The sequence below is a fragment of the Pseudorca crassidens genome, chromosome 15, assembly GCF_039906515.1.
Source record: "Pseudorca crassidens isolate mPseCra1 chromosome 15, mPseCra1.hap1, whole genome shotgun sequence".
NCBI classification, from domain to species: Eukaryota; Metazoa; Chordata; class Mammalia; order Artiodactyla; family Delphinidae; genus Pseudorca; species Pseudorca crassidens.
The window spans coordinates 66797827-66813212 of NC_090310.1; the positions used below are offsets into that span (position 1 = coordinate 66797827).

Consider the following 15386-nt stretch of genomic DNA (forward strand, 5'->3'; position numbering starts at 1 on the left):
GATTAAGAAGAGAACAGGGACTTCCCTGGTGGCGCAGCGGTTGAGAATCTGCCTGCCAATGCAGGGGACACGGGTTCGAGCGTTGGTCCAGGAAGATCCCACATGCCGTGGAGCAACTAAGCCTGTGCGCCACAACTACTGAGCCTGCGCTCTAGAGCCTGCGAGCCACAACTACTGAAGCCCGCGTGCCTAGAGCCCGTGTTCCACAACAAGAGAAGCCACCGCAATTAGAAGCCTGCGCACCGCAACGAAGAGTAGCCCCGGCTCTCCTCAACTAGAGAAAGCCCGCGCCCAGCAATGAAAACCCAACACAGCCAAAATAAATTGAAAAAGTGTCTTTAATAAAAAAAAAAAAAAAAAAAGAAGAGAACAAAGATATAGGTGGATCAGAAATGGAAGATCTGAAATTTAACAAGGAAGAAAGGCGGTGTCATCGAAGGAGGGAAAGAATGATAAAACAGGGTTCCTAATACACTGGTATATCCCAGGAAACTCCTAATAGGAAAAAGGACAAATCACTGAATCGTTTAAAAAGTAAAACACAGTCAAAAGATGCAAGGAGAATTCACGAACCTTCTAAAAAGAGACTGTATCATAGTAATGTTTGATTGCCAAAAAAAAAAAAAATCAATGCCAATGACTCAGAGGCATTTTTGTAGCATTTCAGAGTTGCAAGAGTATGACATAAGAGTATAAAAAGGGTAATGAGTGATGTGTTTGGGAGGAAAAGAAAACCTTCTGACTTGATTTTTCATAAAGTAAAAGCTCCTGCCCAGAAAAAACACCCCTCTCGTTAGTTAGAAACTGTGTTATATCTGTCTACAACGGCTTCCAGAAGGTGTGGAGCTATAATAATTATCAGCACCTTCCCCAAAGCTGCCCCTCTGGAGAAGATCAAGAAATCTGATGCCAAGGGAGTACTAAGCAATCCCATCCCCCTTCGAGAAGATCCTCTTAGAAACAGTTCTGTATCCTACCACCTTATTTCTGTAAAGGTGGCAGTAAAGTCACAATAGATTACCCATCACAGAGAGACTGCAGATGACACAGAGGACAGAGAGTGGTGGAGGCAGCCGGTCTGAGGTATTAGTCCCGGCATGAAGCCAAGTTCACAAAGTCAAGTCTGATGCAGTCACAGCGTGGAAAGACAACTAAGATGCCACGTAGATGGGACTGGGTAGCACATTTCCAAGGAATGCTGCCCTTGGTAAAAAGGATCACAGAGTTCCCTAGCTCCCCACTAGCCCCATACAATTCCTGAGAACTCCTTCAGAGAAGTCATTGTGTTTAAAATCTAGTTAGACATGAGAAGCAGGAGGAAGGGCCCTCTCAGGGACCAGGGTAGATCGTTGTAGTAGGATATAAATGACCAGCCAGTGAGCCCCTGATCCCTGATTCAACTTGCATCTTCCACCACATACAGCACAGGGCCGGGTATAAGTTAATATATATTTATAAAATGAATAAGCCAATATAACGAAATTAAATGCTGAAATATTTCTGTTAAGACTTTGGGTCGAAAACAACAAAAAATTCCACTGCATTCCAGTTTAAGACATGATACGGTTATTAAATGATAAGAAAGTAGGCTACAGAATGGTCTTCCAAGTTTGACCTCATCTACATTAAAATATGCACTAAAAAAGACTAGAAGAAAAATACCAAAACACTAACAATAGCAGCTGTTTCTAAATAGATTATGGGTGATTACAATTTTTTTTATACTTTTCTACAATGAGCATATAACTTACCTTTAGTAATTAAAAACTTAGAAAAAAAGGATTTGGTATAGCACAAAAAGTATGTTTGCCGGGACTTCCCTGACAGTCCAGTGGTTAAGACTCCACACTCCCAATGCAGAGGGCACAGGTTCAATCCCTGGTCAGGGAACTAAGATTCCGCATGCCATATGGCGTGGCCAAAAAAAAAAAAAAAAAGTCTGTAACTTAGTATTTTGTAATATACAACTTAAAGATTCATTTAATCTTTTGAGGAATAATTTATAATGATGTCAAAACAGACCATATTAGAGCTTCAATCCTACTGGGCTCCCAGAGGTTCCTTTACAGATTATTTAGAAAGATTAGGGAAAATCGCTCTAGTCTGAACTAAAATCTTGGTCCTGGAACACAGAAACACAAATTCTGATGAGCAATTTGAGAAGCAGCTGTCCCTGTGTGCATGAATTCCCTAACTCACTATCATGTGATCACAGTCATGAAGCATTCTGTGAGGCCCTGAAGCCTGAGAAGAGCGCAAAAGGAAATGCCAAAAGCAGAAAGATGCAATTCTCTCCAAAAACCAAAGTGATCTTTTCTTTGTTGAGTCCCTAGCAAAAAAACAATTCCATGGGCTTCCCTGGTGGTGCAGTGGTTAAGAATCCGCCTGCCAACGCAGGGTACACGGGTTCGAGCCCTGGTCCAGGAAGATCCCACATGCCGCAGAGCAACTAAGCCCGTGTGCTACAACTACTGAGCCTGTGCTCTAGAATCTGCGAGCCACAAGTACTGAAGCCTGCGCCTAGGGCCCATGCTCCGCAACAAGAGAAGCCACCGCAATGAAAAGCCCACTCGCCGCAACTAGAAAAAGCCCACTCACAGCAACGAAGACCCAACACAGCCAAAATAAATAAATAAAATAATAAATAAAAAAAAAATTCCACGTTCCTTATGCAATGTACAGAGCTGTACACAGCTTGACTCCCAAAGAAAAGGTACTAATAATCAGAGGAAGACTATATAACACTTGTTTTCTTGGCTTTTTTTTTTTTTTCCTCAAAGGGATGCCAGATCCTCTTGGAGAATGGCTTCACGCTTCATGAGTGACTGATCATCCTGGAGAAAGGATATGACTGGGTCAGTCTGACAGTGTTTGGCATCCAGAGTTTCTTTTTCTTCTATTTTTTTAAATTAATTAATTTTTTTATACAGCAGGTTCTTATTAGTTATCCATTTTATACCCATCAGTGTATACATGTCAATCCCAATCGCCCATTCATCACACCACCCCCCTACCCCCGCCGCTTTCCCCTCTTGGTGTCCATACGTTTTTTCTCTACTTCTGTGTCTCAATTTCTGCTCTGCAAACCGGTTCACCTGTACCATTTTCTAGGTTCCACATATATGTGTTAATATACAATAATTGTTTTTCTCTTTCTGACTTACTTCACGCTGTATGACAGTCTCCAGATCCATCCACGTCTCTACAAATGACCCACTTTCGTTCCTTTTTATGGCTGAGTAATATTCAATTGTATATATGGACCACATCTTTATCCATTCATCTGTCGATGGACACTTAGGTGGCTTCCATGATCTGGATATTGTAAACAGTGCTGCAATGAACATCGGGGTACATGCGTCTTTTTGAATTATGGTTTTCGCTAGATATATGCCCAGTAGTGGGATTACTGGGTCATATGGTAATTCTATTTTTAGTTCTTTAAGGAACTTCCATACTGTTCTCCATAGTGGCTGTATCAATTTACATTCCCACCAACAGTGCAAGAGGATTCCCTCTTCGCCACACCCTCTCCAGCATTTGTTGTTTGTAGATTTTCTGATGATGCCCATTCTGACTGGTGTGGGGTGATACCTCATTGTAGTTTTGATTTGCATTTCTCTAATAATTAGTGATGTTGAGCAGCTTTTCATGTGCTTCTTGGCCAACTGTATGTCTTCTTTAGAGAAATGTCTATTTAGGTCTTCTGCCCATTTTTGGATTGGGTTGTTTGTTTTTTTACTATTGAGCTGCATGAGCTGTTTATATATTTTGGAGATTAATCCTTTGTCCGTTGATTTGTTTGCAAATATTTTCTCCCATTCTAAGGGTTGTCTTTACGTCTTGTTTATGGTTTCCTTTGCTGTGCAAAAGCTTTTAAGTTTCATTAGGTCCCATTTGTTTATTTTTGTTTTTATTTCCATTACTCTAGGAGGTGGATCAAAAAAGATCTTGCAGTGATTTATGTCAAAGAGTGTTCTTCCTGTGTTTTCCTCTAAGAGTTTTATAGTGCCCGGTCTTACATTTAGGTCTCTAATGCATTTTGAGTTTATTTTTGTCTATGGTGTTAGGGAGTGTTCTAATTTCATTCTTTTACATGTAGCTGTCCAGTTTTCCCAGCACCACTTATTGAAGAGACTGTCTTTTCTCCATTGTATATTCTTGCCTCCTTTGTCATAGATTAGTTGACCATAGGTGCGTGGGTTTATCTCTGGGTTTTCTATCTTGTTACATTGATCTATGTTTCTGTTTTTGTGCCAGTAGCATATTGTCTTGATGACTGTAGCTTTGTAGTATAGTCTGAAGTCAGGGAGTCTGATTCCTCCAGCTCCGTTTTCTTCCCTCAAGACTGCTTTGGCTATTCAGGGTCTTTAGTGTCTCCATACGAATTTTAACATTTTTTGTTCTAGTTCCGTACAAAATGCCAGTGGTCATTAGATAGGGATTGCACTGAATCTGTAGATTGCTTTGGGTAGTATAGTCATTTTCACAATGTTAATTCTTCCAATCCAAGAACATGGTATATCTCTCCATCTGTTAATTTCTTTCATCAGTGTCTTATAGTTTTCTGCATACAAGTCTTTTGCATCCCTAGGTAGGTTTATTCCTAGGTATTTTATTCTTTTTATTGCAATGGTAAATGGGAGTGTTTCCTTAATTTCTCCTTCAGATTTTGCATCATTAGTGTAATGGAATGCAAGAGATTTCTGTGCATTAATTTTGTATCCTGCAACTTTACCAAATTCATTGATGAGCCCTAGTAGTTTTCTGGTGGCACCTTTAGGATTCTCTATGTACAGTATCATGTCATCTGCAAACAGTGACAGTTTTACTTCTTCTTTTCCAATTTGTATTCCTTTTCTTTTTCTTCTCTGATTACCATGGCTAGGACTTCCAAAACTATGTTGAATACTAGTGGTGAGAGTGGACATCCTTGTCTCGTTCCTGATCTTAGAGGAAATGCTTTCAGTTTCTCACCATTGAGAATGATGTTTGCTGTGGGTTTGTCGTATATGGCCTTTATTATGTTGAGGTAGGTTCCCTCTATGTCCACTTTCTGGAGAGTTCTTATCATAAATGGGTGTTGAATTTTGTGAAAAGCTTTTTCTGCATCTATTGAGATGATCATATGGTTTTTATTCTTCAGTTTGTTAATATGGTGTATCACATTGATTTACATATATTGAAGAATCCTTGCATCCCTGGGATAAATCCCACTTGACCATGGTGTATGATCCTTTTAATGTGTTGTTGGATTCTGTTTGCTACTATTTTGTTGAGGATTTTTGCATCTATATTCATCAGTGATATTGGTCTGTAATTTTCTTTTTTTGTAGTATCTTTGTCTGGTTTTGGTATCAGTGGGATGGTGGCCTCATAGAACGACTTTGGGAGTTTTCCTTCCTCTGCAGTTTTTTGGAAGAGTTTGAGAAGGATGGGTGTTAGCTCTTCTCTAAATGTTGTATAGAATTCACCTGTGAAGCCATCTGGTCCTGGACTTTTGTTTGTTGGAAGATTTTTCATCACAGTTTCAATTTTATTACTTGTGATTGGTCTGTTCACATTTTCTATTTCTTCCTGGTTCAGTCTTGGAAGGTTATACCTTTCTAAGAATTTGTCCATTTCTTCCAGGTTGTCCATTTTATTGGTATGGAGTTGCTTGTAGTAGTCTCTTAGGATGCTTTGTATTTCTGCAGTGTCTGTTCTGACTTCTCCGTTTTCATTTCTAATTTTATTGATTTGAGTCCTCTCCCTCTTCTTCTTGATGAGTCTGGCTAATGGTTTAACAATTTTGTTTACCTTCTCAAAGAACCAGCTTTTAGTTTTATTGTTCTTTGCTATTGTTTTCTTTGTTTCTATTTCATTTATTTCTGCTCTGATCTTTATGATTTCTTTCCTTCTGCTAACTTTGAGTTTTGTTTGTTCTTCGTTCTCTAGTTCCTTTAGGTGTAAGGTTAGATTGTTTATTTGAGATTTTTCTTGTTTCTTGAGGTAGGCTTGTACAGCTATAAACTTCCCTCTTAGAACTGCTTTTGCTGCATCCCATAGGTTTTGGATCATCGTGTTTTCATTGTCATTTGTCTCTAGGTATTTTTTGATTTCCTCTTTGATTTCTTCAGTGATCCCTTGGTTATTTGGTAATGTATTGTTTAGCCTCCATGTGTTTGTGTTTTTTACATTTTTTTCCCTGTAATTGATTTCTAATCTCATAGCGTTGTGGTCAGAAAAGATGCTTGATATGATTTCAATTTTCTTAAATTTACTGAGGCTTGATTTGTGATCCAAGATGTGATCTATCCTGGAGAATGTTCCCTGTGCACTTGAGAAGAAAGTGTAATCTGCTGTTTTTGGGTGGAATGTCCCAAAAATATCAATTAAATCTATTTGGTCAATTGTGTCATTTAAAGCTTGTGTTTCCTTATTAATTTTCTGTTTGGATGATCTGTCCATTGGTGTAAGTGAAGTGTTGAAGTCCCCCACTATTACTGTGTTTCTGTCTATTTCCTTTTTTATACCTGTTAGCAGTTGCCTTATGTATTGAGGTGCTCCTATGTTGAGTGCATATATATTTATAATTGTTATATCTTCTTCTTGGATTGATCCCTTGATCATTATGTAGTGTCCTTCCTTGTCTCTTATAACATTCTTTATTTTAAAGTCATTTTATCTCATATGAGTATTGCTACTCCAGCTTTCTTTTGATTTCCATTTGCATGGAATATCTTTTTCCATCCCCTCACTTTCAGTCTGCATGTGTCCCTAGGTCTGAAGTGGGTCTCTTGTAGACAGCATATATATGGGTCTTGTGTTTGTATCCATTCAGCAAGCCTGTGTCTTTTGGTTGGAGCATTTAATCCATTCACATTTAAGGTAATTATCGATATGTATATTCCTATGACCATTTTCTTAATTGTTCTGGGTTTGTTTTTGTAGGTCCTTTTCTTCTCTTGTGTTTCCCACTTAGGGAAGTTCCTTTAGCATTTGTTGTAGAGCTGGTTTGGTGGTGCTGAATTCTCTTAGCTTTTGCTCGTCTGTAAAGCTTTGGATTTCTCCATCAAATCTGAACGAGATCTTTGCCGGGTAGAGTAATCTTGGTTGTAGGTTCTTCCCTTTCATCACCTGAAGTATATCATGGCACTCCCTTCTGGCTTGTAGAGTTTCTGCTGAGAATCAGCTGTTAACCTTATGGGAGTTCCCTTGTATGTTATTTGTCGTTTTTCCCTTGCTGCTTTCAATAATTTTTCTTTGTCTTTAATTTTTGCCAATTTGATTACTGTGTGTCTCGGTGTGTTTCTCCTTGGGTTTATCCTGTATGGGACTCTCTGTGCTTCCTGGACTTGGGTGGCTGTTTCCTTTCCCATGTTAGGGAAGTTTTCGACTATAATCTCTTCAAATATTTTCTCGGGTCCTTTCTCTCGCTCTTCTCCTTCTGGGACCCCTATAATGCAAATGTTGTTGAGTTTAATGTTGTCCCAGAGGTCTCTTAGGCTGTCTTCATTTCTTTTCATTCTTTTTTCTTTATTCTGTTCTGCAGCAGTGAATTCCACCATTCTGTCTTCCAGGTCACTTTTCCATTCTTTTGCCTCAGTTATGCTGCTATTGATTCCTTCTAGTGTATTTTTCATTTCAGTTATTGTATTGTTCATCTCTGTTTGTTTGTTCTTTAATTCTTCTAGGTCTTTATTCAGCATTTCTTGCATCTTCTCGATCTTTGCCTCCATTCTTTTTCCAAGGTCCTGGATCATCTTCACTATCATTATTCTGAATTCTTTTTCTGGAAGGTTGTCTATCTTCATTCATTTAGTTGCTTTTCTGGGGTTTTATCTTGTTCCTTCATCTGGTACATAACCCTCTGCCTTTTCATCTTGTCTACCTTTCTGTGAATGTGGTTTTTGTTCCACAGGCTGCAGGATTGTAGTTCCTCTTGCTTCTGCTGTCTGCCCTCTGGTGGATCCAGAGTTTCTGAATGACGTTCATTAGCTGGTCCTCAGTTGAGCGTGGTCAACTGAAGCCAAATTCTCTGAACTCATTAAAAATTCAATACTACTGGGGACTTCCCTGGCAGTCCAGTGGTTAAGACTCTGCACTTACACTTCAGGGGGGCTCGGGGAACTAAGATCCTGCATGCAACACAGCATGGCCAAAAAAAGAAAAATTCAATACTACTCACTAGGTAGATTCTGGAAGGAGAAAGACCTCCCTGGGGACTTATTTGTCCCTTATATTTGCGGTACAAGGTTCCACTCCAACAAAACTTCCAAAAGTTTCAGGCTCTGTGTGCTTTCTTTTTATTTTCTGTCCATTTTGAATATACCATTAATTCCATGTTCAGAGAGATTCTTGCAGTAAGCAGATTTAAGTAGCAGAAAGGGATTCAAGAAAAAAAAATTTTTTTAAATAGAATAATGTGGAGGAAGGAAAAAAAAAGAATAACTCAAGGAAAAAAGTCATTACTGCAAGTTGCAGTCAAGGTAGAAGCCAACTAAGGGGAATGTTTCCTGGTGGAGGCTCAGTGCCAAATGCAGAAGGTAAATGAAGCAGCTCAAGAAAGTGAATTAAAAACAAGTAATTCTCTCAGTTCAAGGCTGGAGAATAAGCAAAAAGCAACTGAGAATACATCAGTGTATGAAGAGAAGTATGAAATAAGGCGCGGAAGGTAAGGAGGAAAGTTTGAAAAACAAAGAACTGCTAGAGAGAAGAGAAATGTAATTTCCCAACATGAGATCTAGTCAATGAACAGAGCTGTCAAAAGACAGAAAGCAACAATATAATGGAAAGACAAGATACATAAGACCTTAGAACCAACTACCAACAGGAAGAGATTTGGGGCAAATCTACCTGTTCTGTGAACTTGATGGGGGGGGGGCTGTGTCTGATTCACCACTCTATTCCCAGTTCTGGCACTTAGTAAATGCAATGAATATCATTTTGGAAGAGATTATGAGCATCTCAAAATAGAGATACTCAATTTGAGTAAGAAATGAATACCAAAGAGGAAGCGTTACCTGCAATTGATGAGCTCGGAACAAAAGTGAGGAGGAGTTGTTACAACAGTAAAAGTTTTAGAAACAAGCTGATTAAAAACAGTCAAAGAGAATAAAATATGGCATTTCTACTAAAAAAGGACAATAATCCTTTTTGGATTACTGTAGAAAGGAGAAAGATGGGGAATTGTGCAAGCAATGCTGCACTTCACAAATACTCTTTAATGAAAATGTCAGTAAATCTGTGGGGGGTTTTTGTTTTTGTTTTTAATTTATTTATTTAACTTATTTATTTTTGGCTGCCTTAGTTCTTCGTTGCTGTGCGCAGCTTTCTCTAGTTGCGGCGAGCGGGGGCTACTCTTCGTTGCAGTGCGCAGGCTTCTCATTGCACTGGCTTCTCTTTTTGTGGAGCACAGGCTTTAGGCGCATGGGCTTCAGTAGTTGTGGCTCGCGGGCTCTAGAGCACAGGCTCAGCAGTTGTGACACACAGGCTTAGCTGATCCACGGCATGCGGGATCTTCCCGGACCAGGGCTCGAACCCGTGTCCCCTACACTGGCAGGCGGATTCTTAATCACTGCGCTACCAGGGAGGCCCTGTGTTGTTTTTTTAAAAGAGACGTTGGCATAAATCCTTTGGCCTGTCTCTGTTGTCCTGCAGGTTACAAAAATGCTCATCCCTGGGTTCTCCTTGCTTCCTCTTATAATATCCTCCCTTAGGGTTTTCCTCACTTTCTACTGTAACAACCAAAGCAAATAACTTGTTTCTGTTCCCCCCACTAAGTATTTATTCCCCTTCTTGATAGGTCCTCAATTTTGATGAAGCCAACTGTGTTCTACTATTTATTTTCTCAAGCCTGGTCTTCAGCTTTCACAGGCTCGGCAGTATCTGAACTAACATTAGGTAGAGGAGGGCAGGGAAAATGAAGCACAAACCAGCCAGCTCTCCTGCTTGTACAAGGTCTGTTATGTGAAGAGGTTGGAACAACCAGCTACAAGAGGCAGCATATGGTGAGAAGAGCCCTAGACCCCCTGATCCAGGCTGAAGTCAACAGCTGTGGGGTCTAGTCCCGGCTTCAAGACACCAATGTTAGACAAGTCATATAACCTCTCTGGGCCTCATCTGTAAAATGCAGCTAAAAATACTTTTAACTACCTACGTCACAAGAGGTCAGGAGATTCAAATTAGATAGTATTTGTGAAAGTGCTCTGAAAATGGTTAAATGTTATTTTTTAAAAAATCATTTCACATTCCTGTGCGATATCTGCCTCCAAAATAACAAACAGAAGTGCTGGCAGGTGCTTCTTTTCATCACGGGAGCCAAAACAAGCATGGCAAGATTACCCACTTCTTCACCATTCTGAGCCGTCGACAAAATCACAGGCATACTAAAAGTAAATGGGAAAAGTACCAACAAACAAGAGAAAAGTTAACAGAAGCCTCGCTTAAAGCTATTTTGAGAATGCTTCCTTATAGTCAGCTCAGGACAAATTTCTGCATTACAGGTTGGGTCTAGACTTCCTTTAGCTCCCTGAAGCCTGGAAGGGCACAGCGATGTCTCTGGCTAAGAGTGTCTATGAGGAGAACGGACAGAAAGATGAAGTGAAATAATAAATGCCTCTAGGCTTCTCCTTAAAGAGAGAGGGCAAGCCTCAGAGGTGATGCCAAAATATCTAGTGTGAACACAGTGGAAAGGCCTCAGGTTGTGGAGTAGGAAAGATTTGGGTTTCAGTCCTGGCTTGGCCACTTACTGACGGGGCAAGCCCATCTTTCAGTCAGATTTTTATCTGCTAAGTGAGGAATACTATCTACTTCATAGGGATATTCTGATGATTAAAAGAGAGAAGGTATGTAAAGCACCTGGCACAGAAAAAGTGCTTAATACATAATAGCAGGATAGGCTATTAGGCAAAATAAAACTTCCCCGAAAACAAAAAATTTCAAGACATCTCCTATTCAAACCTGGAGGCTTATACCCTAAGAGCAGTGGTTCTCAAATGGGGAGATTCTGCCCCCCTCGCCAGGAGACATCTGACAATATTTGGAGACATTTTTGGTTGTCATGACTCCAGGGTACTACTGGCATCTAGTGGGTAGAGGCCAAGGATGCTGTTAAACACCCTACAATGCACAGGACAGTCTCCCACAATAAATAATAATCTAGCCCAAAACACTCACAGTGCCAAGACTGAGAATCCTGCCATACAGCAGGCGTTCTTAGGTACACAATCTGAGTAAGCTACTTCAGCTTTCTTAGCCCTAGTTTCCTCATCAGCAATATGCGAATAAATTGATCTGTGCGCCCTACATCGCCAGGCCTTCGGAAGGATCAAATGAGATAACGGATGAGAAGCATCATCACCATTATACCTTTCAAAATAATGCAAAAGCACCCACTTATTGGGCAAAGGTAGAAGCATGGATATAGTGGGGGAGTGTGGGGTGTGATGGGGTAGAATTCTTTGGGAATGATACCCTCTAAAGAGGGCCCTCTTGCCAATCTACTTCAGTAAAGCTTGGCTAGAACAGGGGCGTGCTCATGAATAGTGATGGGCTAGAAGCACTTCCCAGGAAGAGGAGGGAGGGAGATAGAGCGTGGGAAGTGGGCACAGGCTTATCAAAGAAGAGCTAACAGATTTGAGGAAGTGAGACAACGCTTGGTATCTTAGACTGCTCAGGCTGCCTGAGTGGCTTAAACAACAGAAATTTATCTTCTCACAGTTCTGGAGGCTGGAAGTCCAAGATCAAGGTTCCAGCAGGGTTCAGTTTTTGGTGAGAGCTCCCTTCTTGGCTTGCAGATGTGTCCTCACCTGGCCAGGAGTGGGAGTGGAGGGTGGATCTCTCTCTTTTCCTCTCCCCCACTCTTCTTATAAGGCCACCCATTCTACTGGATTAGGGCTCTACCATATGACCTCATTTAACCTTAGTCACCTCCTTAAAGGCCTTATCTCCAATAAAGTCACACAGGGAGCTAGGGCTTCAACATATGAATTTTAGGGGAGGGGACACAATTCTGTTCAGAGAACTTGGGCACACATCAGACATAGCTGAGGAATCACTATGGCCTCAGAGATGAGGACCCAGATGTTAATTCAATGCTTTTCTGTGGTTATGGTCACCAAATCTTTTCTTTTCCAGCTGCCTTCTCTACGAGGTATCCAGTCAATTAACTCCTGCAACTCTTTTTTTTTTTTTGGCCACGCTGCACAGCATGCAGGATCTTAGTTCCCCGACCAGGGATCGAACCCGCACCCCCTGCAGTGGAAGTGCAGAGTCTTAACCACTGGACCACCAGGGAAGTCCCGCCTGCAACTCTTCATGTAGGTGTCTCAGGCATCCTGTGGACTTCCGGGGTCAACGCAGAATCCTCCTCTTATCTGTGTCCTAGTCCTCAAATGTCTGAGATCCATCAGGTCATGGGTTTCCAACATTGTCTAATCACAATCACTTTAGGCGTGGTTCTCAATTTTGGAAGCTGTTAAAAAAGTTCACCCCAGACCAGTTCAATTAGAACCTCTGGAGGTAGGACTTAGGCATCGGTCATTTTTAAATCTCCCCAAGTAATTCCAATAAGCTGCCAGGGTTGAGGACCACTGATTATAGAGAAGTGTGTGTGTCCTGTCCCCCTCCCCTCAGATTCCAATTTAGTTGTTCTAGAGTGGGGCCCAGGAATCTGTATTTTTAAGCAATTCCCCAGCTGATTCTGACTATCAGCCAGGTTTAGGATAGGTTACTACCTTCCTGAAGCTAAACTGCCTACCCCCACTTGCCCTGTAACGATTCATTTCTGTGGCTATACATAAGCTTTACAGATGCAGATTTTATTTCCTTCCTCCTCTTTGTAGCAAATCATTTTGGGGACAGCTCTTCACATGCACCAAAAGACACTGCTTAAAGGAGAGAGTTTTCTGAAAACATGAAGGGAAGCAGCAGAAGAAACCAAATGGGGGTTTTAAAAAAGTGTGCAGCTTGCCAAGGGAGAGAGCAAGAAATCTGGTGAAAGATAAAGGAAGGAGTGGGAGTGGGGATGGAGATGAGGTCACAGGGACGAAAACAGGGTTGACAGGTTTCAACAGCAAATTAACGAACACACAGTAAGTCAACGCCCCAGAAGTTGTAGGTGAAGGGCCTTGCTTTGGGCAAAAGAGATAACAGGCAATAGTATCTTCTGGTATAGCCCCTGCCCCCATCCTGACCTCACCCATCTTTACCCTTACTCTCCAACAATACTTCCCTCAGGAAAGGATGCCATGCACTCATCCACATCAAGCTGGAACAGTATTTTAATAGGGGACCATGACAATAAACCAAAAGAATAGGGCTGAAAAGACAGAATTTCAGGCGCATTTACTGAATGGAGAGGGAGAGGAGAGCGGATAAGCCTTTCTTAGCTTTTTGGTAACTCCCACCATCACAGCACTCTTTACTTGCTGAATCCTGGTGGCTATTAACTATGATGCTTATTGTGTAGTTCTCTGACATGAACATAAAAATGAGGTGTATTACCAACATCCAGGCATCCCTGATGAAAACCTCAACGTAGACAGAAAGGTCACATCACAGACTTGACAAATTTTAAAGAGAGCACTGCAGCCTGTGTACATCACCAGCCATGGATGTTAAGTTTTCCTTATAGAAATTGAAAGTCAAGACACTTGGATTCCAAGTCAAACCCACTCTCACACTCTCTGCTTAACATCTCTATCTGTAAAACAAGAAAATTCCAAGGATAACTTGATTGAATTTGGCCAGTGGAAACAAAAGTAGGAAGAAAGGGAGGCAAGACATCAAGAAGAAGGTTAAGCAATATATTTTTTAAAGTATTCTCTCCATAGAAAGTCAAGTTAAATATGTTTTGAGTTAGTTACTATTTAGATAATATAGAAAATGAACTAATCACAGAAGAAAAGACTTACATATATTTTAGTGACAACAGCAGTCTTTACCTTATCATTTAGAAGTGGTTTGATCTCTGTGAGTTGAACATCCTGAAGTTCATCCATGAGGACAGATTAGAGTAGAGGATTCTCAAGAATAAATCAGTAACTCTGAAACAGACGAGAAGTGAAGCAAAAAGCTTAAACTAGGAGCTGGAAACATAACAGTCACACTACATCCATTCATTCAAATATTAGAGCTTAGTATGTGTCATGCGTGGTTCAGGGTGCTGAAGACACATTAGACTAGATGCTTAGGGCAAACAGACTCTAAAGTGGCCTCCGTGATCTCTGTACCTCCTAGCATTCACACCCATGCATAATTTCCCACCCCACCAATTGAGTGTGGGTGGGACCCATGGCTTGCTTTTAGCCATTAGAATATGGCAAAAGTGATGGAATGTACATGAGTATCTGTGTATGATTACATTGCAAAAATATTTAACATCTGTCTTGTGGAGAGACACACTTTCCCCTGCTGGTTTTGAAGAAGCAAGTTGGCGTGTTGTGAGAGGGCCATGTGGTAAGAAACAGCCTCTAGCCAAAAGAGCAAGAAACTGGGATGCTCAGTCCAACCACTTGCAAGGAACGGACGGCTGCCAACAACCATATGGGCCTGGAAGTGGATCCTTCCCCAGTCGAGCCTCAGATGAGAAGCCAGCCCTGACCGGAACCTTGACTGCAGCCTTGCAGAGGCCCCAGTCAACCCAGCTGGAATCCCAACCCCCTGAAACTGAGATGATAAATGTGTGTCGTTTTAAACCACTAAGGTTGCAGTAATATTTTTATGCAGCAACAGATACTTAATACAATAGTCTTTGCCCTCGTGGAAAATCCATTTTAGTTACTTTGCATAAGTAAGAGAACAACACTGCTCACAGTTACACTTCAGAAAGCAACAGTTTGGAGGGTGGATTAAGGGAGAACAAAAATTGAAGGTTAATGCTGTAGCCTAGGATAAACAGATAAACCAAGGCTAAGCTCACCAGCCTTCACCTGGGGAACCAAAGCAGTAGATGGAGAGTATGGTAGCCAGCCTCCACCATGGCCTCCAATGAGCCCAAGGGTCCTTGACTCCTGATATCTGCACTCATGTGTAATCTCCCATCCAAAAACATCAGGGATGGCCTGTGTAAGTAATAGAATATGGCAGAAGCAACAGTATGTGACTTCTGAAGCGACAATATAAAAGGCATTATAATTTCTGTTTTAAGACACTGTAGTCCTGATTCATCAGCTCTGGGGGAAGCCAGTCACCATATAGTGAGGACATTCAAATAGCCCTCTGGGGAAGAGAACCAACTTGTCAGAACCAACCTACCAGCCATGTGAGTGAGCCACCTCGCAAATGGATCCTCCAGCCCCAGTCAAGACTGCAGATGACTGCAGCCCTGGAGACATCTGACTGCAACCTCAGAAGAGATCCTGAGCTGCCCTGCCCAGCCTGCTCCCCAATTCCTGACCCAG

At 41.2% G+C, this 15386-nt stretch overlaps 1 protein-coding gene across 6 annotated transcripts in view; it reads right to left on the reverse strand.

The window, feature by feature from the left end:
- The window catches only part of NDRG3 (NDRG family member 3), an 85945-nt gene that overhangs the window by 50283 nt on the left and 20276 nt on the right, over nt 1-15386 (reverse strand). For 3 of the 6 annotated variants that reach the window (XM_067708045.1, XM_067708047.1, XM_067708042.1), the window contains exon 2: nt 13929-14030. In XM_067708045.1, coding sequence (XP_067564146.1) covers nt 13929-13985 — 57 coding nt within the window. In that variant the 5' untranslated portion in view covers nt 13986-14030. Of the gene's footprint in view, nt 1-13928; nt 14031-14498; nt 14653-14905; nt 15048-15386 lie in introns of all 6 variants that reach the window. The other 3 variants (XM_067708046.1, XM_067708044.1, XM_067708043.1) reach the window with 2 other exon arrangements.